Source organism: Notamacropus eugenii, chromosome 1, assembly GCF_028372415.1.
Source record: "Notamacropus eugenii isolate mMacEug1 chromosome 1, mMacEug1.pri_v2, whole genome shotgun sequence".
NCBI lineage: Eukaryota > Metazoa > Chordata > Mammalia > Diprotodontia > Macropodidae > Notamacropus > Notamacropus eugenii.
Genome location: NC_092872.1, coordinates 256,741,788 through 256,768,556, shown reverse-complemented (window position 1 = coordinate 256,768,556; position 26,769 = coordinate 256,741,788). Strand labels below are relative to the sequence as shown.

Genomic DNA, 26,769 nt, shown 5'->3' with positions numbered 1-26,769 from the left:
TGACACTGGCCTCCTGGTTGTTCCACCAGCAAGTCACTCCATCTCTCAGTTCCCAGCATTTTCTATGGCTGCCCCCTGCCTGGAATACTTCCCCTCCTCATTTCTGCCTCCTGGCTTCTTTCAAGTCTCCACTAAAATCCCACCTCCCACAAAAGGTCTTTCCTGAACCTCTTAATGCCAGTGCCTTCCCTAAGTTAGTTGCCTGCATGATGTCTCTTCCATTAGACTGGTAACTCCTTGAGGAGAGGGGCTGATTTTTTTGTTTTTCTATCACCAGGGCCTATCCTGGCACCATGCTTAATAAATGCTTGTTGGCTCGACTTAGCTAGTGTGCCACTGGTTTATATTTCTAAAGTATTGATAAACAAGGTGGGACAGAATCTCCAGTGGCCACGCAAGTTCCTCCACCCACAGGTGACAAGGGTCGGTGAGAGAGTCCTTTTGGGTGGCCAACAGGGGAGTGGGGTGTCCCTGTGGCTCGGGCCCCCTCGAGAGGCAGCAGCTGGGGCAGTGGTGGACAGGGGCTCCCAAAGCAGGCAGGAGCCCAGATCCATTGTTGAAGGTCTCTGCATAAACCCCTTGAGGGAACTGAGCCTGTGAGGTGGCCCTGCCCCAACTTGAGCACCTGAACTTAATCTCACACTGAATAGCAGCCCTGCCCCTGCCCAAAGCCCTGAGGCTGGGAAGCAGCATTTGAATCTCAGACCCCAAGCTCTGGCTGGGAGGATCTGGAGGTGACATGGAGTTGGAAAGAAAACTCAGAAGTCAAGTCACTGGCTGGGAAAATGCCCAGAAAAGGGGAAAAAAATAAGACTATAGAAGGTTACTTTTTTGATGAACAGACATTTCCTCCCTTCCTTTCTGATGAGGAAGAACAATGCTTACCATCAGGGAAAGACACAGAAGTCAAGGCTTCTGTATCCCACACATCCAAAATAAATACACCATGGGCTCAGGCCATGGAAGAGCTCAAAAAGGATCTTGAAAATCAAGTTAAAGAGGTGGAGGAAAAACTGGGAAGAGAAACGAGAGAGATGAAAGAAAAGCATGAAAAGCAGGTCAACACCTTGCTAAAGGAGACCCCAAAAAATGCTGAAGAAAATAACACCTTGAAAAATAGGCTAACTCAATTGACAAAAGAGGTTCAAAAAGCCAATGAGGAGAAGAATGCTTTCAAAAGCAGAATTAGCCAAATGGAAAAAGAGGTTCAAAAGCTCACTGAAGAAAATAGTTCTTTCAAAATTAGAATGCAACAGATGGAGGCTAATGACTTTATGAGAAACTAAGAAATCACAAAACAAAACCAAAAGAATGAAAAAATGGAAGATCATGTGAAATATCTCATTGGAAAAACAACTGACCTGGAGAATAGATCCAGGATAGACAATTTAAAAATTATGGGCCTAATTTTCAGAGGAAGAAATTAAAGCTATCTATAATCATATGAAAAAATGCTCTAAATCACTATTGGTTAGAGAGATGCAAATCAAAACAACTCTGAGGTACCACATCACACCTATAAGATTGGCAAACATGACAGAACAAGAAAATGATAAATGCTGGAGAGGATATGGGAAAGTTGGAACACTAATTCATTGTTGGTGGAGCTGCGAGCACATCCAACCATTCTGGAGAGCAATTTGGAACTATGCCCAAAGGGCTACAAAAATGTGCATACCCTTTGACCCAGCAATATCGCTACTAGGACTGTATCCCCAAGAGATCATAAAAATGGGAAAGGGTCCCACATGTACAAAAATATTTATAGCAGCACTCTATGTAGTTGCCAAAAACTGGAAGTCGAGGGGATGTCCATCAATTGGGGAATGGCTGAATAAATTATGGTATATGAATGTAATGGAGTACTATTGTGCCATAAGAAATGATGAACAAGAAGACTTCAGAGAGGCCTGGAAGGACTTATATGACCTGATGCTGAGTGAAAGGAGCAGAACCAGGAGAACTTTATGCACAGCAACAACCACAGTGTGTGAGAGTTTTTTCTGGTAGACTTAGATTTTTGTAATAACACAAGAACTTCTTACCAAAAAAAAAAAAAAAAAATCCCAATGGAGGATCTCAAGGCAAAATGCCTGCCACACTCAGAGAGAGAAATATGGAAGTCACTCACATATTGTAGCAGATCATGTTTGTGTATGTGTATGTGTTTGTGTATCATGTTCTGATTTGTTATACGATTTCTTTCATTTATCTTAGTCTGACTACATAGCATGACTATAGTGAAAATATACTCAATAGGAAAGTATATGTAGAATCTATACAGAATTGTATGCAGTCGTGGGGAGGGAGGGGGGTACTGTGGAGTAGGTGGGGAGGGATAAAATCGCAATTGTATGGCAGTGATTGTTAAACATTACAAAATAAAAAAAAAAATTATGGGCCTACCTGAAAGCCATGATCAAAAAAAGAGCCTAGACATCATCTTTCATGAAATTATCAAGGAAAACTGCCCTGAGATTCTAGAACCAGAGGGCAAAATAAGTATTCAAGGAATCCACAGATCACTGCCTGAAAGAGATCCAAAAAGAGAAACTCCTAGGAACATTGTGGCCAAATTCCAGAGTTCCCAGGTCAAGGAGAAAATATTGCAAGCAGCTAGAAAGAAACAACTCAAGTATTGTGGAAATACAATCAGGATAACACAAGATCTAGCATCTTCCACATTAAGGGATCGAAGGGCGTAGAATAGGATATTCCAGAAGTCAAGGGAACTAGGAATAAAACCAAGAATCACCTACCCAGCAAAACTGAGTATAATGCTTCAGGGGAAAAATTGGTCTTTCAATGAAATAGAGGACTTTTAAGCATTCTTGATGAAAAGACCAGAGCTGAAAAGAAAATTTGACTTTCAAATACAAGAATCAAGAGAAGCATGAAAAAGTAAAGAGCAAAGAGAAGTCATAAGGGACTTACTAAAGTTGAATTGTTTACATTCCTACATGGAAAGACAATATTTGTAACTCTTGAAACTATTCAGTATCTGGGTACTGGGTGGGATTACACACACACACATGCACACGCACACGCACAGAGAGACAGAGAGCACAGAGTGAATTGAATAGGATGGGATCATATCTTTAAAAAGTGAAATTAAGGGGTGAGAGAGGAATATATTGGGAGGAGAAAGGGAGAAATGGAATGGGGCAAATTATCTCTCATAAAAGAGGCAAGCAAAAGACTTATTAGTGGAGGGATAAAGAGGGGAGGTGAGAGAAAAACATGAAGTTTACTCTCAACACATCCCACTAAAGGAAGGAATAAAATGCACAATCATTTTGGTATGAAAACCTATCTTACAATACAGGAAAGTGGGGGAGAAGGGGATAAGCAGGGGGGGGATGATGGAAGGGAGGGCAATGGGAGGAGGGAGCAATTAGAAGTCAACACTTGGGGAAGGACAGGATCAAAAGAGAGAATAGAAGCAATGCAGGGCAGGATAGGATGGAGGGAATTATAGTTAGTCTTACACAACACAACTGTTGTGGAAGTCATTTGCAAAACTATACAGATATGGCCTATATTGAATTGCTTGCCTTCCAAAGGGAAGGGGTGGGGAGGGAGGGATGAAGAGAAGTTGGAACTCAAAGTATTAGGAACAACTGTTGAGTACTGTTCTTGCTACTAGGAAATAAGAAACACAGGTAAAGGGGTATAGAAAGTTATCTGGCCCTACAGGACAAAAGAAAAGACGGGGACAAGGGAAGGGAGGGATGATAGAAGAGAGGGCAGATTGGTGATGGGGCAATTAGAATGCTTGGTGGTTTGGGGTGGGGGCGGGACAAATAGGGAGAAAATTTGGAACCCAAAATTTTGTGAAAATGAATGTTAAAAGTTAAATAAATTTAAAAACAAAACAAGGTGGGCATACTTATCCCTGTTTGCACATACTTCATATTATCAAAATTGGGCAAATTTACTTTTAACGTGAGAGGAAAGTGAGTGAATAATTGTTTGAGCTGTGAGCATTCTGTACTTATTTATCTATCATAGTCAGTCAACAGGCATTTTTAAAGTGCCTACTGTGTGTTAAGCTATCATAGCCTCTACTGTGAAATGTTCAGATAACCAGAGGGCAAAGTAGTATGTGTGTGTGTGTGTGTTTGTGTGTGTGTGTGTCTATGTGTGTGTGTGTGTGTGTGTGTGTGAGAGAGAGAGAGAGAGAGAGAGAGAGAGACAGAGAAAGAGAGAGAGAGAGAGAGAGACAGAGAGAGAGAGAGAGACAGAGAGAGAGACTGATTGGTGAACAGAGATTTCTGGGAAGAAGAAAAACGATGGAGTGGGTGGTGCACAATTTGAAAGGTGGATGGACATTGAGAAGGACACCTTCCAAGCTATTCTATTTCTGACATGGTAAGAAGAATAATGGTCTTGGGAGATAGATTCAAGTCTTGGCTATGCCACTTAATAAAATAGGTGTGATATAGAAGGTGTCAGCATCGTGTAGACCTGGGTTCCAATCCTGCCTCTAACATATACCTACTGTGTGTGCTGTTGGGCCATCCATTTCTCCTCTCAGTTCCACAGGCAACATTCTTAGTTGTAGAACCAACATGGCACCTTGGAAGAGTGAGTTTTTACCTAGGGAGTTGAATTAAGCCTATACCAATGAAATCACTGGTCCAGTCCAAAATATGTTGTATTTCATATCTAAGACTTTGTTTTATGTGTTATGATTGTCTCAAGGTTGATATGTCCTGTTCCCTCATGGCCCCCACCAGAGAATGGTGTCTTCTGCCCCAGATCCTTCCATCACTGATTTGAGATTCACTTGTCTCAGACCCAATAGCAGTTGCTCTCCCCAGAAATGGAGATGAAGCTTCTCTCCAATGACTAAATGCCTCTATCATGCCCTGAAGTTGGTGTGGCAGACTCTCAGACAATTGCTATGTCAGATATATAGCCCAGACTCCCTTGGAAATCCCTTATCATCACAGATACAAAGTACTAGAAAGCTGATGCCACCCTTCGCCTCCTACCCTTAGCCAAGGGGCAAGTACCAAGCTCAGTCCCCCCAACACAGACACCTGGAAGAGGGAGAGTTCAGACCTAAGCCTCCAAGTCTTCTGACCTGTGGGTCACAACACCAGGAAAAATTTACAGAAACTCAGTGCCATCAGAGAAGTCCCCTGGGGATCACCAACAGCACAGATGTACTGTAGGCTCAATATGAGTGAGTCAGCCGTGTGATGTGGCTACCAATGAGGTTAATGAGATCTTGGTTTCATTAAGAGGAGATGGCTTCCTGGAATAAGGAAGAGATGGCCTCCCTGTACTGGGCCCTTGCCATGCCCTCATCTCAAGAGCTGCATTCAATTCAATTCTCCATGATTTAAGAAGATAAACTGGCAAGTATCCCAAAGAGGGTAAGTGGGATGATGAAGCACCATGGGATAATATCCTAGAAAGATATTTAAAGGAACTAGGGATGTTTCATCTAAAAAATCGAAACCTCAGTGGGGACAGCAGAACTGTTCCTCTTTCATTTTTTGGAGGGGAGAGGCAGGTCAGGGTTAATTGACTTGCCCAAGGTCTCACAGCTAGTAAGTGTTAAGTGTCTGAGGTCAGATTTGAATTCAGGTCCTCCTGACTCCAGGGTTGGTACTCTATTCACTGCACCTAGCTGCCTCCAGGGATGTGTTTAAATACCTGAACGACTGATATGTGAAAGATTAATGAAATGTTGCCCCCAAAGGGCAACCATAGGAATATTGAAAAGAAGACAAAAGGCAAATTAAAGTCTGATGTCAGGAAAAAAGCTTCTTAATCATACAAATTGTTCCCAAATGGAGTCAGCTTCCTTGTGGGGGGTTGGATTCCACCTCCTTGGGTTCTAGAACAGACCAGGTGACCACTATGTGTTGTAGTGGGGATTCCTTTCAGATGTAGGGTGGACTATGTGACTGCCAAGTTTGTTTACCTGGATTTAAAGCGCTCTCTCTCTCTCTCTCTCTCTCTCTCTCTCTCTCACACACACACACACACACACACACACACACACACACACACACACACACACACACCCAAAGGCTCTTCAATTCGCAGCCAAACTAATAAACTACTTGGAATGCAAACTGTTCTTTTGCCCCCTTCAAAGTCCCCATTCTGCTACCCTTTCATCTCCAAAGCTGAAGAAAATGCAGTTGGACTGTGAAATCTCCACCACTTTCCATAGCCATAGGACACAGCAAGCCAACTGTTAGTGGCTTATTGACAATATCCCTATCTCTGCCCATACTGATAATACCTATTGGGGGTAATTTTTGACTGGGTCTCTATTTCTCTGGGGGCATCTTGCTCTACTTCCAGCTTAGAATGGAATACCTTGGGGGAGGAGGGGTCAGTAAAGCAGCCTCCTCCACTGGAAAGAACAGATTTCAATTGAGAAGATCCAGGTTCCATTATTACCTGTGTGATAGTAAGTCTCTTCACCTGTCGTAGCCTTAATTTCTTCATTATAAAATGGGGGTGTTCATCTTAGTACTGGTTACCTCATCTGCCTGTTTTAAGAGAAGGCCTTTATGAGCCCCGAAATGCTGTAGAAAGAGAGATGACTAGGAGGGGATCCCTTCAGGGTCCAACTCTGCACTCTACTACACCTGGACCCTAATCCAAACAGTGCCACAGGGAGGTTGCCACAAGCTGAGGAAATAGAAGGAAATTTGAACTGGGGTCCAAGGAAGTAGGGGGTGGAAGGTGGGGGTGGAAGGGTGCTTGCATCATATAAGGGTGAGTCTGTATCTTTGTAAGTACTATATTATAGATGTTGAATTCAATTTTACTAACATATATTGTGTATCCTTTACTTAACCCAGGGAAGAGATACAAAATTCAAATAAGACATTCCCTCCTGAGCTTATGGCCTAATTGGGAGTAAGACACAAGCACAGATAGCTGTGTTATTCAGTATTTATTGTATGACAGATGCATTAAAGCAGTGCCAAACAGAGAGTGAGTGAAGTCTCAGCAAGAATATTCATACTAACAAGATAGATCAAGGATGGTTTCCTGGAGGTAGGGGCATTTAAGCTAGGCTTTCAAGGATGGGGAGGAATCAAACAGGTAGAGAGGGAGGGAGGTCATTAAAGGCATGGCAACCACAAAAACATCCTGAAGACCTTGGGTTTGGCCAGCAAGTGAGCTTGTGCCTCTAGGTCTGCAAAAGGTCATGTATGAGCCCCTGGTTTGGAACAGAGGCAAGAATATGTGGTAAGTTATTGTTGGTTCTTCATTTTCAAAGAGGCCCAGTGATATCACACAGTGATGTCTGGACTTGCCTGTGAACTGGATTTAAGTGAGGCAGAGTCCTCAGCCTCACTCTCTCTTCCAGAGTCATCCAAGTCCAGTGACAAGACAAAAGTCAGGACAGCTGGTGATGGACCAGGATGCAGTGGATGAGTTGGTGTCTCTGATGTCTGACCAATCACCTGTTTTAGCCACCTTCATGGACATTGGAACAAATTGTTCTCATCTGCCCAAGTCTTCACATATTTGGAGTAGACATCCTCTTACCTCACTGACAGATCTGAGGCCTGTTGGTTACCTTCAACCTAGGTTAGCTTGCCTGCCAAGATGATTTCCCAAGGTATGACCACAGCACATGCTACAGCTTCTGTAAGTATTCAGTGAATGAATAAATAAAAGAATGAATGAATGAACTATCTAGCCTGGTGATGCTAACCATGTTTCTGGGCTAATGGGAAAAGGTTGGTTGGTATCCCTAAGATCCGAGTTAACTTATGATTGCAGTTGGGCATTAGGGGGAGAGGAAACATTGGACTAGGAGGAGACCTGTGTCTTAGTCCTGTCCCTGACCTTGACCCAGGGCTTATCCTCGGTTGAATTACTTCCCCTCTCTGGAGTACCTCAGTTTGCACATCTATACAATGGAGAAGTTGAATTGAATGATCTCTAAGTTTTCTTCTAATATAAGAATCCTTAACTCAGATCATTTAATTCAAACCTTTCAGCACTTGGGGAAGAACTTGAGATCAGACAGGTTGAGTTATTTATGACAGAGACAGGATTAGAATTGAAGGCTTCTGATTCATGGGTCAGTCCTTATTCAACCACAGAAGCATTTCTCAGTCTATGCTCTGTGGAACCCCAGGGTTCTATGAATCAGAAAGGTCTGGTATGCTGTCTGTGGAAGCCAAAGTGTCTCCGACGCCTTTGGATCTTAGGACCCCACTAAGCCCTGGCATTTCCTGTTCTAAGGCTTCTCCCAGCTCTGACATTCCAGTCCTAAGGCCCCTCCCAGCTCTGATATCCTCTGTTCTAAGGTCCTTCCACCTTGGATATTCTGGGTTCTGGTTCTAAGGGCCTATCCAGTTCCAACATTCCATATTCTGTCATCCTCCGGTGCTCACCACCTAAACCCTGAATAAAAGAAAATCCAGAAATAAAGTTGAAGGGGGGGAGAGAATCCCAAACACAGAATTGCTCAAATTTCAACTTGTCTTTGATTTATAACCTTAGAATGTTTCCTGAAGCTTGGACAGATTCAGAGTCATAGATTTAGAATTGAAAGAAACATTTGAGGTCATGAGATCCAATCCCCCTAACTTTACAAGTGAGGAAACTGAGGCTCAGAGATTAAATAGTAGTAGTAAACACCAGAGGTAGGATTTAAACTCAAATCCTTCTGACCCCAAGGCCAGCCCTGTGTTCACCATATATAGCTCCTCTCCCTCTAAAGCTCCCCTCTGCCCCGCCCAGCACAAATTCTGGGCATTCCTAACACTTTGGAAAAGATCACACAAACTGAGAGCAGGGGAGGATCACCGAGGCCGTCTAGTCTAACCACTGTATTTTTTTTTTTCAATGAACAAAGAGTGTTTTTTCTTCTTTCCATATCCTGCCCCACCCCACCCCACTGAAAAAAGAAAAGAAAAAAACACTTATATATGCATAATCAAACAAAACAACTTTCCAAATCAATCATGCCTGAAAACGTGTCTCATTCGGCACCCTGAGTCCCTCACCACCACCCCCATCAGGAGCAGGCTTCCTTATCAGTCCTCTGGAATCAGAACCAGCCCATTTTACACATGAGAACCTCAAGCCTAGAGAGATGACACACTTGCCTAAGATCAGAGAGGTAAGAAGTACTAAAGGCAGGATCTGAACCCAGGCCCCCCAGCTCTACTTTTCAGGGTTCTATGTAACTTCCTTTGAACAGGAGCCATCAGCAGGCCATGTGGCATTGTCTTTGGACCCAACCTAGCTACAGGAGCCTCCCATGGTTGGATACAGAGACTGGGAATTGCATCAGTGAAAGAAGGAAAATGATGATGATGATAAAGGAAATAACTTGTAAAACTCCTGTGCTTTTAGGAATTGCTTTACAGATTTATGAAGTGAGTTTTACAAAGTACTTTCCCAATAACTTCTCCCACAAGGTAGGCAGTACAAGTAATGTCAGACCCATTTTACAGAGGATAACACTGAGGTTCAGACTGGAAGATTCTAGAAGTAGAATTCAAACCCATATCTATTGACCCTAAATCTAGGCTTTTTCCCATTTTTCCTCCAACAATGCCATGGATCTTTGTGGAATGGAAGTGAAATGTTCTTCTATTCCTTTGGTCTTGGGCATTTTTAGGAACTTAAAGGAGAAATATTTTAAGACTTTACTCCCAGGTTTCATTAACATTGGCCAGACATTGGCTTGCTCCATAGCTGGCTTCTTAATTCTCTTCTCAGAAATTCTATAATGGTGATTACCCTTGGTTCCTAATCCTATACCCAACTGCCTCTTCCACAGGCCACCAGTGGCCTGATTCTGCCAGTTTATCTCCCATCTTCTCCCACAGAGAACAGATAAAAACCCACCTTTGGAGTCAAGAAAACCTGGGTTCAAATCCCACATGCCCTACACACTAGCTCAGTCACTGACCTGGGCACACCACCTATCAGCAACAATTCTCTCAAACTTAAAAAGTTGCAGAGCAGGAACCAATCTTCATCAATAGAGGATGTGTCTACACTGGAGTTCCCTATACTGATTAAATTACAAGTCTGGACCAAAACCAATCCACCTCTCTCCTCTGTCTCTTTCTATCCACTGCTCCTGGCTCTTGTCCCTCTTGCTTGCCATAAAGCCTTCTACCTGATCTCTCTGTTTCCATTTTCTCCACAAATAGCCCAGTCTCCGCCAAAATAATCTTCCTAAGTCATAGGTCATTTTCTGGCTCAAAACCTTTCTTGTCTTCATATAGCTTCTAAGATAAAATATAAGCTCATTAGCCCAGTGTTCAAGGCTCTCTCCAATCTGCCTCCAGCTGATTTTCATGCTCCTTCTTTCAGGTACTGGCTATTCCAGCTTAGCTGCTTGCTGGATTCTCCCTAGTTTTTGAATTCATGAAATCTGCACTCAGCCTTTCAGAACCTTCCCATGAGTCCTCCCTTGATCCCCCCTCAGCTGAAGGGGAATCTCTGTGTCCTAGCATATCACTAAAGCCCTCTGCCTCAATCTTCCCTTGGCTGCCTCCATGCCTTTAGGTAGATCATAAGCTCTCTGGTCATTTCATCTTTGTGTCTCCATCACTGAGATCAAGCCTTATCCCAAATAGGTAGATGGTACCATAGAAAGAGCACCAGACTTTAAGGCTGAGATCCCGAGTTCAAATCCCACTTACTGCCTTTCTTTCAAGTTGCTTCCTCTCTTTGGGCCTCTATATTATCTGTAAAATGAGAGAACTGAACTAAATGGCCTCTAATACCCCTTTCATCTCTATTGTAGACCTAGGATCCTATAGTAAATGAACATATTCATTCATTCTATGACTCTAAGAAAGCAAAAAGAGGAGTGTCTTGAGTTTATTAGCTTGGGTTCAATTTCAGGAGTTGACCCCACCTTTCCCCACATGCACTGATCTTCTACAGGGAAAAAAATCTTTGTGGTATGATGACCTTTGTTCTGATTCTTCTTCTCATTCCCACTTTACAGATAAGGAATCTGAGGCTGATAGATATTAAGGGACTTGCCCAGGGTCATGCAGCTAAGAGGCATCCATGGTAGGATTCAAACCTGGGTCTCCTTGATTATAAGATCTGTTCTACCAGGCTGCCTCCCAAGAGAAGAGATGTTAGGGGGCATGGAAAGTGGGAAAGGGTTATGAGGAGCTCCAAAGCCATAGTTTCTTTTTCTTTCTTTGAAAATTCTAGGAGGATTGACCAATCAGGAAACAAAGTCACTTTTGTCTGTGGAAGTAGTCGATGGCAGTAAGTGCCTGCCAAGACATGAACCCCAGACTTGAGAATCAGAAAACCTGGGCCCAAGGCCCAACATCTATGGCCATATGTTCACAGGTAATCCCCTCTGCCCCACACCTCAGATTTCTTATCTATAAAATGGGACTAATACCTTGTGCCCGCTTTTTTTTTTTTTTTTTTAGTTTTTCTGTCTCCTCCTTTGCCATCAGTTGAAAATCAGATGTCATCATTCAATAATATCAGTGTGTGAACACACCTGCCTAGCTTCTTCGTATAGAGGGGGGTCCTATTTCAGATGTATATTGGACTATACGACTGCTGAAGTTCCTTCCAGTTCTGAGATTCTAAGGGTCTATTCCAATGTACAACATATTTCTTTTATGAGTTCAGTAGCCAGATGATCCAGTTGTTAGAAATGTGTGTAAGGACAGTAACAACAACACTGTGAGATGACCAACTTTGATAGACTTAGCTCTTCTCAGCAATTCAATGATCTAAGATAATTCCAAAAGACTCATGATGGAAAATGCTATCCACATCTATAGAAAGAACTGTGGAGTCTGAATGCAGATGGAAGCAGACTATTTGCTCGCTTTTTTTCCTTTTTTGCAGTTTTCCCCTTTTGTTCTAATTCTTCTTTCACAACATGACTAATGTGGAAACATGCTTAATATGATTGTACATGTAGAGCCTATTTCAGATTGTATGACATCTTGGAGGGGGCAAGAAGAGGAAGGGAGAAAAAATTTTGGAACTCAAAATCTTATAAAAGTGAATGTTGAAAACTATCTTTGTACGTAACTGGAAAAAATAAAATACTATTAAGTAGGAGTAAAATAAAAGAAAGGAACCACAAAAAAATAGAGCTGTGTATAAATGAAGAGTCAATAAATGCTGAATAAGGTTTCAGGGATTCTCTGTGTAATCTCCAAAAGCTCTCATTCAAGTGCAATCTGGGCTACTCAGAGTCCTTGTGGCTTGTTTCATCTGCATCCCTCCCTAACAGGTGTGGCAGCCACATCAATCACTTGGAATCATGGATCCAGGACTGGAAAGAATCTCAGAAGCTGTCCAGCCCAACCTCCTTCTACAAGAGATGGTGAAACTGAGGAAGCTTCAGAGATTGGATCAAAGTCATCCAGTGTGAGGCAGAAATGGTGATGTCCCCACTTCTGTATCCTCCCTTCTAGATAAATGAGGTTTGTAAACCTTGAGGCACTATGCTTTTTGCTATTATTACTACACTCAATCATTTCAAACAACCCCAGGAAATGAAAGAACAGCCTCAAAGAACACCAAGAAAGCCTTCCATTAGAGCCATAATGGATACTGTTTTGTTTTGTTTTGTTTTTCATTGGAGAGTTCTTTTGTGATCAGTACCTCATCTGATACTTATAAGCTCCTTGTGAAGTGAGTTGGAATGGTATTATTCTGCATGATTTCCAGATGGAGAAACTGAGGCAAAGATTAACTCATGTTATCTCTGAGTTGGGAGGGACCTTATGGTGATATGACTTGTCCAAGGTAGTATGGCCTGTTTTGTGGCTCAGCCAAGACATCCCACCTGGATTCTTGGCTTCTAGAAAATTTCAACCTCTGTGGGTCTTAATCTCCTCCTCTATAAAAAATCAAGCAAGCATATATTACTAGGCAATTGGCACTGAATTCTGGAAATCAAGACACACAGGAGTTTGCCCTCAATAAACACAAAGTAAGTTGGGGTTGGGCTACTAACAAAGAGAGGAAGTCCGGAAGAGCCTCCTGTAAGAGGTAGTTTTGGAAGTTAAAATGAGAGAGGTTCTGTAATATCTAAGACCCCCATTCCAAATTCATAGGCTTTAAGAGTCCCCAGTGGACTAGCACCCAGGTTCAGAGTCCCCCTGCCCTACACAGATACTGCAGAGGGAAGGACAATCCAGGCAGTGACTCTGGAGGTTCCCAATGAAGCTGAGTCCAAGTTGTTCCTGTTAGCCAACAGTGGGCACACAGGGGAGGGGGAAACTGTGACCTCTGCCCAGGTGCAACCCCTGAAGCAGGGGAGGGGGACCTAGAGGAGAGCAGGGGCTACAGGTCAGGAAGCAACACAAGACAGTAGGAGCCCTGAGGAGGGTGGGGTTGCCAGTACAGTAGGGTTCCAGGAAGCTATTTCCTGCTGCTTACTCAGCTCTCATCACTATCTGCCCCACCCTCCATCTTTGTCATTAAAAGCAGTCCCTAGCTCTTCCCAGAACCCTCTGTCCCATCTCATCATCACCCACTGTATCTCTAGCAGGTAGCTGTCTTTCAGGTACCCAAACTGGCCTCAACTCAACTAGCAGTTGGAGCATCTTCAACTGATCCCATCTCAAGAAACTCAAAGTCCATTATGGGTTAAAAAAATCAACTAAGCATCAGTGTGTATAATAAATACATCAGGTTTGATGTCAGGATCAAAGACAGGGTCAAAAGGTGCCTTAGAGGTAATTGAGTCCAGCACCCTCACCCTCAGTTTTTCAGATGAGGAAACTGAGGTACAGTGCAGCCTTTTAGCAAGGACAAAGAACCAGTGTCTGAGGCAGGATTTGAATCCAGGTCCTTATAACAAGTCCAGTGCTCTCTCTACTATTCCATAATACCACTCAAACAATGATAAACATTCAAAGTGGGATGGGTTCTCTCCAGAGGGAGGGGGCTTCCCCTTCCCCCAGCAAAGGAGAGATGGCTGATTTGACATCAAGGGGAATTCTTGTTTAGGTCAAGATGGATGAATGGACTCCTGAGGCCTTGCCCAACTCTGAGATTCTGGGGCTCTATTTCTGGTGGACCACAGGTGCAGGGTGAGCCCATGGCATGAACCAGCATCCCCAAAGCTCACATCATCTCAGGCTATTGGATAATAATCCCACTTCCCCAGTCAGACCTCGCCTGCATAGTAGGCTCCATTCTGGGTGTCAAGTCAGCAAGGGTCAGAGGAGGACAAAAGGGGCAGTGAGAGAGGCCTGGAAGCCACGCCATACCAACACTGGGCAGAGGAAGTGGCACGTTCTGAACTGGAGAAGAGAGGGCTTAGGAGGGAGTAGTCATTGTCTTCAGAGAACTGAAGGGCCTCCATGTCAGAGACCAGATCTGCCTGACCCAGTCTGGGGGAAGGTATACAGAAGCAGTTGAACTACCTGCAGAGTGACCCCCTCAGATCTCCTCTGTTTTACCCTATCTATGGCTAGGTTGAATGTTGCTGTTGCCTTGTTGTCTTCTCCATTAGACTGTGAATTCCTTGAGGGCAGGGGCTCTCTTTGGTCTTTTTTTGTATCCCCAGCACTCTGCACAGTACCTCGTACATAGTAGGTGTCCAATAAATGTCTATTGACTGGCTGACACATAGTAGACATTTAAATGATTGATAAGTGACTGGTTGGTGCATAGTGGGTGCTTAAATGCTAATTGACTAGGTGGCGCATAGTAGGCACTTAAATGCTTGATATCGAATTGACTGGTACGTAATAAGAACTTCAATACTTATTGACTGGCTGGCACATAGGAGGCACTTAAATGCTTGATGAGTGACTGACTGGAACACAGTAGGCACTTAAATTTGTTGACTGTATGGCACATAATAGGCAATAAATACTTGTGGACTTGAAGTACAAGGGAAAACTTCTTGATGATGACAGGTCTCCCCAAAATAGAACATGCCATCTCATAAGTAATGAACTCCCCAACATTGCTGGAGGTCTTCTGGCAGAGGCTAGATACTCCCCTGCCTAGGATGCCACAGAGGTGATTCCCATTCAGGCTCCAGATGGACCAGAGGACCTGGCAATGCCTATCTTGGGGGAAAAGGTGTCCTGTCCTCAGCTCCTACAATGCAGTGCAAAGTCAACTGGATTTCAAATCAGAGGCCAAGGTTACACTTTAAACTCTCAGCACTCAGTCTGTGCAGCACTTCACTTTTCTGTGTCTTGGTTGTCTTATCTGTAAAATGAGCAGGCTAGACAGATTGCCTCGGGTCCCCTTCCAGCTCCCAACCTATGAACCGATGACACACATATTGATGTAAAATGTATCACACAGAATCTGATGGTTTGCGTGGCCCTCTACTCATATCATCTCATCTGAGCCTTGAAACAAACCTATGGTGTCATTCAGCCAACCAGCATTATTAAGTGCCTACTGTGCGCCAAGCACCGTGCTAAGCATTATGAGGTAAATGCTCTTATCCCATTGAAAGAGCTGAGGAAACAGGCTCAGAGAGATTGTCACAACTCAGGCCACCAAACTGACGAGCATCGAACTCAGGTCATCCTGACCCCAAAGCCAAAACACTACAGACAGTGGCTCTCCTGTAAAATAAGGATGATTACCAAGGTCCCTTCCACCTTTTGATTCTATGATCCTCACCCTCACCTGTGGAACGAGCCACACACTAATCTTCAGTCAGACCAAAGGCTGAGACTTCGAGTCAGAAAGACCTGAGCTCAAATCCAGCCTCAGACACTTCCCAGCTGTGTGACCCTGGACAAGTCACTGAACCTTGGTTTGCCTCCATTTCCTCAACTATAAAACGGGGGTACTAATAGCACCTCCCTCCAAAGGCTCTTGTGGTAGGTGCTTAATTTTGCTTATTTCCTTCCTTCCTATTGGGCAAAAACCCTGATAATTTCTCTGAGCACAAGTGGCTCTCTGACCTTTCCTACAACATGTATCACATTTGAACCAGAAGCTGCCTGGCAGGCAGGACATCTTCCTCCATATATGGGTCACAGCCCACGAGAAGCCAAGGCCTGTCAGTTGCCAGGGGGCTTTCTCCTCTCAGTACCTGGCCCAAAGAGCCCAGAGGGAATCTAGTGTCCTGGAGAATCTGTTCCACCAAGGGGAGGAGGGAACACTGGTGGGGCGGGTCTGAGAGAGAAAGAGAGAGAGAGAGAGAGAGAGAGAGAGAGAGAGAGAAAGTCCCATGCCACCTGGATGCCCTGGATGCAGGCCAGGAGCAAGCTGAAGACTAAGGTAGGGAACAGAAAATAGAACCAAGCGTTTGACATTTAAGGGGAAAAAATGGCCAGTCCAGACTTTCATACATCCTCAGCCCTCTCTTCACCAAGAGGGATAAACAGAACTCTCACTGTGGCAGAAGCAAGAGGAAGCTGGGGGGAGGGGAAGGTCACTTCCAAGGGGGCCCTTTTCCTTCATTTTCTTCACTTAACAAACGTCAACCAAACACAGCGACATCTATTCAGCTGGAAAACTTGGGGAGGTAGAGGGGAGGTGACAGCCAGACCGTCTGGGGGAAGAGAAAGCCGCTCACTCACCCAAAAAGCATCTTTGAACTGCAGCTGGGTCATGGTGCAGCCTGGTTCTAGCCCAGGTCTCTCTGGAGCCGGCACAGCAGCCTGAAGAGGTCCCAGTCGGGCCTCTGACTCACCCCACTAGCCAAGGGGGGAAGAGATTCACCCCTCCAGTCACTTGAGGTGTTTCTGTCTGCTTCTCTCTCTTTCTCTCTCTCTCTCTCTCTCTCTCTCTCTCTCTGAGCTGTTGATGGAAACCCAATGAGGACTGAAGTTTAAAAAAAGGGGGCTGAACCTGTTTTGATTTTTTTTTTTTTTTTTGGTGAGAAGTCCAGAAGCCACTGAAATAAGGAAGTAGAAGCTGCTCCGTGATGTAAGCCCTGGGCCTGCCCTTGGCTGGACCTGCAGAAGAGCTCCCAGTACCTACAGAATCTCTTTTCAAAGTGATGGTCTCTCAAGCCCAGCCCAGAGGGCAGCCTTCTTCCCTTCAAAGGGAGGGCCAACAGTCAGAAACAGAAAGCAGAAAAGAAGACAGGAACCGGCAGGAAGGGTGTCCTCCCTCCCTCCCCCTGCCGCCAGCCCTAGCCCCCAGGCCTGGGCCTCTGCAGGAACAGTGCTGTCATGACATCTTGACACCATGCCTTCTTTTGCAATGGTGAGCATCCCCACACAGGAAATGTGGCTTCTCAGATGCCCTATGCAAGTAAGTTTCCTTCGAGGGCCCCCAACTGAATCAAGGAAATCATTGTGTTCAACCGCTGTCTCTGCCTTTCTCCACTTGGCTTCAGGGAGGTCCTGGGGCTGAAGGGGCAGACCAGGCCTCTCTTGAGGGCTGCTAGCATCTTCAGTGCATCTCTCACCCACGGACAGCAGCGGGGGCAGAAACAGCCCATCTTGGGGATTCCTTGTGGGGTCACGAAGGAGAAATGGCTCCCATGGAGGAAGGGAAGGCATTTGAGAGAGAGGGGATCGATCACAGGATCACAAGTCTGGGAGGTGTCATTTCCAGGCAGAAGACATATGGTCACCCCTCTCGTTTTATAGACAGGACACTGAGGCCTACAGAGAGGGGAAATAATTTGCCTGAGGCAACACAACTGGTAAACCCAAACCCAGGAATTAGACCCAAACAAGAGCACCAATAACTAGCATTTACACAAAGTTTTAAGGTTTACAAAGCACTTTACCAACATTATGTCATTTTTATCCTTACAACAACCACCCTGGGAAGTAGGTGCCATTATTATTTATTGTTATTCCCATTTTACAGATGAGGAAACTGAGGCACAGAGAAGTTAAGTGATTTACCCAGAATCACACCACTACTAAGTAATTAAGTCTGGATTTGAACTCAGGTCTTCCCCAACTTCAGACTTTCATACTTGTATCCACTGCCCCACCTCAGTGACTCTCAAATACTGCAAAGCCTGTGACCTCTGACCCAGACCATACTGCTTTTCTGAACCTTCAGATTAAAAGCCCTTGGACATCCTGACTTGTCCCTCCCCAGTAAAGCATGACCTCGGAGTCTCACAATATAAACCAGGTTTATACTTCCACTCTCTCCCAAGTAGAAGGTGGAGTGGGGATCCTCAAGGCTGACTAGAGGAGAAAGTGAGATTGGTGACTCTGCATAGCCCTGCCTCACTTAAATCCAGTCCACTTGCATGTCATGGCATCACCTCTGCAATGTCATGGTCATCTTCGAGAACGAAGGACAAACTGCAGCAACTGGGGAGCAACTTCTACTCTTGAACAGAATAACATGACCAGACCCACACTTTAGGAAAATCCCTTTGGCAGCTGATCAGAAGATGGAAGTGGAGCATATTGGAGGCTTGAGGCAGGAAACCAACCAGGTTATTCCAATAGTCCAGAGGAGAGGTGATAAGGGCCTTCACCAGGGTGGTGGCTGTGGGGGTGGAGAGAAGGGGATATTCTGCAGGTGAATGTCAGGGGTGAGTGAGGGGCAAAGCTGGGCAGCCAGAAAGATGCATGTGTTGTTAGAAGCCCTAGGGACGTCTGGAAGAAAAGTGGGTTGGGAGGAAAGATAACAGACTGAGATCTGGTCTCTGGGCTCACTGGTCCTGCGTGACTCATTCTATCCTCGGCTTTCTAAAGGGGCCTGGTCAAGGGCCCCTTGCTCCCTAGCCACCATAAAGAGTGAAGATCCAGCACAATCAACCCCACTGGAGCCACAAGGTCATGGGGGTATGCTGAGGGTTGGGGAAGCAGCTGCTCTGAAGTGATAGTCTCTGAGGGCCACCGCTTTCCCCACCCCCTACCCCCCCGCCCCCCCGCCCCACAGCATGGTCCGAGGTGGGGACATAGCCTGAGAGAGACAAGGCCCAGAATTGGGAGGATACAACAGAAGATATCTTCCCACCATCTGACTGGGGTCGAGCTACAGCTTCTCAGGGGCCCCCACTTTGGAGACCACTTGTAGAGGGAGATTCCAGTGAAGATATTCTCTCTGTTCATGAGCGTATAACTGCTGAGGACCTACAGCCAACATGGGTCAGATGCAGGATTTGAGCCCAGGCCTTCTGAGCTTCAAAGTCAGCCTTCTGTCCCCTGTGCAGCCTTGCCTTTCTATTGAGAGAGGTTATAAACCTTTATAGCCAGTGCTCTTCCTGCCATTCCGCAGACAAGATCATAGCCTTCGAGCCTCCTCAGACTGGGGTCTTTGACACCAAATTCATGTCTACTACTATACCCCACAGTGTGTTCCCAGACATCCAGACTACCCATGGAGCATGGGCACAGGGCATAGGTCTGGCAGCAGATCAGCAGGGAGCCCCTACTGTCCTTCTCCTTTTGTTCCTCCCTCCTGTGACGGTACCATGGTCACCCACCTTTTTTATGTTTCTCCCCCTTTACCTCAGCCCCTCGAATCCCTGATTTCCTTCAAGATACGATCCAAGTGCCACTTTCTCCCTCACCCTGTTCCTGACCCACAGCCCAGTCTCCCCTATTAGAGCGCCAGGCCTAAAGTCAGGAAGACTCATCTTGAATTCAAATCTAGACTCTGACACTTACGGTATGACCCTGGGCAAGTCATTTAACCCTGTCTGCCTCAGTTCCTTCATCTGCAAAATGGGAATCATGACAGCAGCTACCTCCCAGGGTTGTTGTGAGAGTCAAAGAAGATCATGATTGTAAAGTGCTTAGCACAGTACCTGACACATAGTAAGTTCCATATCAGTATTAATTGTGATTATTATCACAAGATGGAGAATCAGGAGAGCAGACAGCAACTTGGACTCCTCAAGTCCAAGGAAGGAACTCAAAAACATCTGGAGAAAAGTGGCAGCAGGGAGTACTGGCGGTTCTCCCTGGATATTTAAGGGAGTCAGAAAGGGGGAGGAGGCTGTTACATCTTGTCCGGTTTGTAAGTGCTGATGAGAAAAGAATTTGGTGAGAGTACAGTCAGGGGGAAAATGGTGTATTGGAAAAAGTGCTGGACTTAGCATGAAAAAGACTTGGATCTGAGATAAGGTTCTGGCATCTATTAGAGGTGAGCGTTTGGCCAAATCATTTTTGCTCCTCTAGCCATAGCATTAACTAGAGGGGGGTGGTCAGGGCTTTGTCTCAGGGCACCTAATACAAAAGGTGTTGACATCCTTGGGCAGCATAGAAACAATAAAGTACTGTGCCCAGCACAGTAAGAAAATTTCTTTAAAATAGGAAACTACCAGATGGCAAGCTGGAGCAATCTCCTCTGTTACCGTGCTGACACACTCCCAGGAATGATCTCATGATGGGGTCCTGAAGAAATCTGTCTCCCCTCTCCAAGGAATGATGTCTTCCTCTCCCCCTCAAATGAGTACATCTCATGTACCTCTTATTCCTGATGCAGAAATTCCTATTATGGCTCGCTCTCTGTCTCTGTCTCTGTCTCTGTCTCTGTCTCTGTCTCTGTCTCTCTTTCTCTTTCTCTTTCTCTTTCTCTGTCTCTGTCTCTGTCTCTGTCTCTGTCTCTGTCTCTCTCTCTCTCTCTCTCTCTCTCTCTCTCTCTCTCTCTGTCTCTCTCTCTCCCTCCCTCCCTCTCTTCCTCCCTCTCTCTCTTTCTTTCCTTACCCCCCTCTTTTTCTTTCCCCCCCAATGAAGGATTTAGATTAGATAACCTCAAAGGTCCTTTCCAGCTCTAATATTCTGTGATTTTGGAAGTGTGAGGGAGGGGCCAGCTGAACGTAGTCCTTGAGAATAAGGACATTTTTATTACTTTATTTAATCCACTTGCACACAGTAGGTGTTTAATGAATGTTTGTTGAATTGGAACTCAAAGGGGTGAGGCAGCTCCAGCAACCACAGTGCTTGGTTGTGGGACTTCTTCCTTTGCATCATCACTAGGGTGGATGTGGGCATTTGTAGTTCTCTGGTCAAGAGCTTGTCTCATGCTATCCCAGAGCTTATATGTGGAGAGAAATAGAATTCAGTAAGTGGTAATGTAAGTAGAACTTGAGAAGACAGAGATGATCAAAATGATAGAGAAAGCGATGGAGATGATAGAGAGATAGAAACTGAAATAGAGATGGAGAGTTGATATGGAGATAGAAACAGAGAAGTGAGACAGATACATGTATGTGTGTTGATAGGTAGGTGGATGGGTAAATACATAGATGAGATAGAGAGATAAATGATAGCTGGATTAATGGGTGGATAGATAGATGATATATAGATAGTTAGGCAAGTAGATGAGTGGATAGGTTGGTAGGTAGGTAAACAAATAAATGGTCAGGCAGACAGATACATAAAAAGATAAACAGACAAACACATAAATAGACGGATAGATAAATAGACAGATAGGAAGAAAGATTTATTGATAGATTGATGGGTAGATAGACAGACAGATAAAGAGATGATTAGATAGTCAGACAGATAGATGGATGGATGGATGAAGGGAGGGTGGGAAGGAGGGAGGGATAGATAGATGATAGATAGATAACATTTGGAGTCCTACAAAGTACTTTCTTCAGAAATACCCTGGGATGTGTAAAGTGAGAAACTGAGCTGATCAGAGTTATGTAACTTGCCTGTGGTTATATAGCCAGTAGGCACCAAAGCCAGGACACAGCTAGATCTCCTGACTCAGTCCAGCAATCTTTCCACATTAGTAGGTTACCTCTCTGGGCACATCCCAAAGATTTAACTCTGGGCTATAAAAATCACCCACATCTAATTCTTGTGGGCACTATGGGCTGCCTTGCCCACTACCCCCACCACCACCCTGATGTTTGTCAGGTCCTTACAAAGTTTGCTTTGGAATCTGACTCTCCTTCAGCATGTCTCTTCCAAAAGAAATTTTGAAGCTGGAATTCTTACAAGTCAAAGGAAAAGATGGCTCAGGAGTACCAAAAAGCCTCTGGAAAGCAGTTGCCTGCTTGCAAACTCAGTCTGCCTTCCATGCCAATCCACTGTACAGCCAGCTCATCATAACTGAGATGTTGCCTTCAGTTTCTGTATTTTTTGGCTGTTTTTTTCAAATAATGGAGTCTACTACTGTCTATCCCTGAGGATGGCATTCAGTCAACCTCCATTTTAAAAAATTCCTCTAAAGTATAATAAGTTCTGCTCCATCCTCTCATTTTAACTCTGTGTGAATCTTTGTGTTGGATTACACTTTCTAATCCATTCTTTTGCCCTCTTCTACTGTATGGGTAAGTTCGTTCCATTCATGATTATGACTATTAACTATTTATTATATATTTTCTTCCATCACAGCTTCTTGTACCTTTTTTCTTCTTTCCTCTCCTGATTGCAAAGAAGGAGGTAGAGAAAAGATAACTCTGACCAACACTGGTATTTTAAAATTAAAGTAGCTTGTTCCCACTCTTCTGCCTTTCCTCTATTCACCAAGCCCAGATCCTGATCTCAAGTGCTTATACTTTCTTTCTCTATTTTGACCCCTGCTTTATCATACATCACATGTAAGTGATGTTTATTTTGCTTGTGACTCTTTACCCCTAATATTTGCCATCCCTCTTAAATCCTCTTCTCCCTTTTTCTCTATCCCTAATTGTTTCCTTCTTGAGTTTAATGAATTTCTCTACAAGAGTCTATATGTGTTGCTCAATCTTCTTTTGTACAGTTGAACTAAAAATGAGGATCATGAGATTCCTGTTTCCTCCATTCTTCCATGTTTATATTCTCTTTCCAAGCACTTCAATTAAGCTAAATCATAAATTCTTACCTTGTCTTCGTCCTTTATTCCCTGGTGCATTCCTTTTTTCCCCCTGCCTTTTCCTCCTTTAAAATCAGTGAAATGGGGATAAAAACCACACTCACTTCTTGTTTCTATGTTTTTCAACTCTTTCTGTGTAGGATTCTAAAGAAACACTAATCTTCTCCTTTACTTTATTTGGCCTTTCATGAATCAATTTAAAGCAAGTGACTGGGTTTGGATTTTCTAGAAAATTGGTACTCAGGGAAATGATATAATGAAAAGCACTATTGTTTTACGATGTAGCAAGTAGGCAAATAAAGCATATATACACACTATGGCCATATAAAGAGATTTGTCCTGATGTGCAACAGAAGGGTGAGGGAGATGTGTTGGGAAAGGAACATGCTTAAGGCTGGGGTTCAAGCGGCAAGATTTTACACTCTAAAAATGGCTTGATTGAGAAGTAATTGGTGTCAGATGTAGGAGAGAGCATTCCTAAGCAGACCCAGATGTGGAAAATTTCTCAGGGCTCCTTATTGTTATTAGGCTTGGGTGAAGCTCAAGTGAGGGGAGTTTTTTTAATGGCATCACAAACTGGTGGGAGCATCTAACATTAACCGGCAGCAGAAAGTCAGTAACTCAAGGCCCCTGAAGCAAGTCAAGAAGATATCCAATCAAAGGGCCATGAACATTATCTGCCTGATCCATAGTTAGCAGTGGGAAAGTACTGTTTGCCTGTATTCTTCTACGGGCACCAAGACCACTTAGCCTAAAGGGCTCCATATTGGAGTCCTATCATTATAAATAGAATATTAAACAAGATCTATAATATCAAACAATTATTATGACATAAAAATATAAAGTTTACAACTATCATACCCTTCTAAAATATATTCCATAATTATTTAGTCCTTTCCATTTGCTAGAAAGTAATGACCTTTCTAGGTTTCTCTTGAATACTAGATTATATTTCGTAGTTTCAATTCAGCTCTGGTCTACTCAGTAGGAATGTTTGAAAGCTCTCTGTTCTGTTAAAGGTGCTTTTATTTTCCTCAACAAGATTATATTCTATTGAGCAGGATAAGTTTTTTGGTTGTAAGCCTTTATCTTTTGCCCTTTGGAGAATTATATTCCAAGATCTTCTCTCCTCCAAAATAGTAGCAGAATAGTATTGTGTGATCCTGATTTTGGTGCATTGGCACTTGAATTCTTTCTTCTTGGCTACTTGCAGGATTTTTTTTCTTTGACATGGAAACTTTGGGATTTTCAGTTAGAAATTTCTTTCAGGGTATGATTGATGGGTTGTTTTCTTTCCAGTTGATTACAAGTAAACAGCACAAAGTAGTGTGAGTCAAGGACCAAATTTGTGATGTAGAAAGTGACAGCTAAGTGATGACAATAATGTAAAAAAAAAACTTTGAAAGATTTCAGAATTTAGATCATTGCAGCAACTTCATGACTTCAGAGAAATTGCAATGAATTATGCCTACTAATTCATTAATCAATCAACAAACATTTATTTAGCACAGAAGCTAACTGTGCTAAATTTATTTAGCTAGCAGTTAACACAGTGAAGAGAGAACAGGACCTGGTATCAGGAAGAGCCGAGTTCAAATCCAGCCTCAGACACTCACTCATTGTGTGACCCTAAACAAATCACTTAAACCTCTTTTTTGGCCTGTTTCCTCCTCTGTCAAATAAAGATAATAATACCACCTATCTCCCAAAGCTGTTGTGAGGACCAAATGAGAAAATGCTTATAAAGCACTTTGCACATAGTAGGTGGCATATAAATGTTAGTTATTACCGTCATCATGACTATTATTATTAATGCTACCTCTGAAATACTAGACCCTAGTCATACAAAGACAAAAATGAAATATTCCCTTCCCTCAAGAGGCTTACATTCTCTCAGGAAGGCAATAAATACATAAATCAATTAATTCTAAATACATACAAGATAAACATTGGGGTAGGAGCACACTTGTAGCTGGGAGACCAGGAAAAGCTTCATACAGAAGGCAACATGAACAGAAACCTGCAGGAAACAAGAAATTCCAAGAGGTGGAGGTGAAGAGCAAGTGCATTCTAGGCTTCAGGAAGAGGGATCCAACAAGCTTGGATGGCTGAAGAGTGGAGGAAAGTGAACGAAAGTGAACTGGGAAGGTAGGCTGGGGTTGGGTTGTGAAGGCCTTTAAAGGTCAACCAGAAGAATTTATATTGGATTCTAGGGACAAGAGGGAATCTTTAGGGAGTGCCAAAGAGATAATAGCCTAAAAGTGCAGAATGAGACATATTTTAAGATGTGGTCAATGTACTGATTTGTTTTGCTTGTTTATTGCAAGTGGGTTTGGGGGGAGAGTTAATAAGTGATGAAGATAAGAAAAGAAAAGGAAATCAATAAAAAATTCTTAAAACATACAAAAGAAAATAAAGTTCAGAAGGAAATGGAAACCAATGGAGAAATGTTATTACTATCTTGATTAATAAATATTTTTAAAAAACAAACTCTATATAGCAGAAATTCTGATTCCATACTCAATCCTCTTTTCAATCCTCCCTTGTACATTGAAATGTTTGTATTTATTAGATAAATTGGTAAAAAAAAAAATGTTTTTAATTAAAATAGATGAAAAACCAGTGTGCTCAAATACTCTAAAAAAAGGAAAAGAAAATTATTCTTAGAGGTCAGAGAAAGAAGAAATTCCTGAGAGTAGGCACAATTTTATTCTTCTTTGAAAGTCTAGTCAACTGTTGTTCCTTGTTCATGCTAGTGTATAGATTATCTCTGCCTCATACTCACAGCCCTCTCTCTCTCTGTCTCTCTGTCTCTCTGCCTCTCTCTCTCTCTCACTCTCTCTCTCTCTCTCTCTCTCTCCCCATGCCTGGAATACTCTTCTTCCTCACCCTCAGCACTGAGTGTATCCATGGAGTTCTGAGACAGAGCTCTGAACACTTCCTTAGAAACAATTAGTCAGTCAGCAAACATTTATTAAGAATTTACTTTGTTCCAAGCGCTGTGTTAAGTGCTGAAGTTAACAGAGAAATAGCATGATCATTGCCCTCAGTAAGATTACTTTCTAATGGAGTAGACAACATGCAAACAACTGTGTGCATACACCACTCTATACAGTGTAAATGGAAGGTAATCTCAGTGCAGAAAGACTTGAATACTTTGAAATCAACACGCAATCCCTTTTCTGGTTCCTCACCAGGAAGAGACTCATTGGATCTCTAAAAGGGGGTGGCCTGCCCTCTGCCTTAACAGGGAGTCTGTGAACCTCTTCCTGAGGCCTGGGTCAAGGACCTGGTGCCTTCTCCCAGGGGCCACAGAGCTGCAGTGAGCCCATGGCAGCTAACGCCCTTGGCCACCCTGAGCCCAGCCCCAGATTAGGTTTTCCCTGGGTCTCTTTTTCCCCAGGTCTCCCAGGTCAGGGTATAAAGAGTCCAAAAGTGTGAAACAAAAAGGGCCCCCTTTTGATAGGTCAGGGTCTCTCAGGTTTGACCTCAGTCGATATGCATGGGTCCAGAGCTGAGAGGTGCCCATTACTGGAGAGCGAGGGTTAATGTTGGCCTCAAGGTACATTTTTTTTACTGCTACATATCCACAAATGGGATAGGGATGCCCTCTGTGCCTTTATCCAAGTTACTGCTTAATATTTTTTTCAATCACTAAATGAATTGCCTTGGGCCAGAGCAGTCAGGAAGTTTCCTGGAAAAGTGAGGACCTGAGCTAGGTCTTGAAGCATGAGGAAGACGGGAAGAATCAAGAGCTGGAAGAGACCTTAGAGATCATCAAGCCCCAGACTATCATTTTCGTGTTTACAGGAAATGAAACTGAGATTTTAATAGAGCTGTACTATGTGATTCACATACTTTGTTTTCCCTGGTTACTCTAGAAAAAAACCTGGATTTGCATATTGCCATACTTGAAAAATTTCTAACTCCAAATGTGCAAAATAAAATAAATCATGCAATGATGTAAGAATCACAAGGTTTGATGGAAGGAAAAGGGAAGTTACATGGGACCTAATTAGAGACCAAAGGAGTGGCCTGGGATCCCCTAGGAGGACAGAAATGTCTGGCACTACCACATAGGTAAAGTCC

At 43.6% G+C, this 26,769-nt stretch overlaps 1 protein-coding gene across 1 annotated transcript in view; it reads right to left on the bottom strand.

Annotated features, from left to right (window-relative positions):
* Positions 1-16,719, bottom strand: part of PSTPIP1 (proline-serine-threonine phosphatase interacting protein 1) — a 99,114-nt gene extending 82,395 nt beyond the window's left edge. The window contains exon 1 of the mRNA XM_072628645.1: positions 16,521-16,719. Coding sequence (XP_072484746.1) covers positions 16,521-16,553 — 33 coding nt within the window. The 5' untranslated portion in view covers positions 16,554-16,719. The remainder of the gene's footprint in view (positions 1-16,520) is intronic.
* Positions 16,720-26,769: the final 10,050 nt, after the last annotated feature.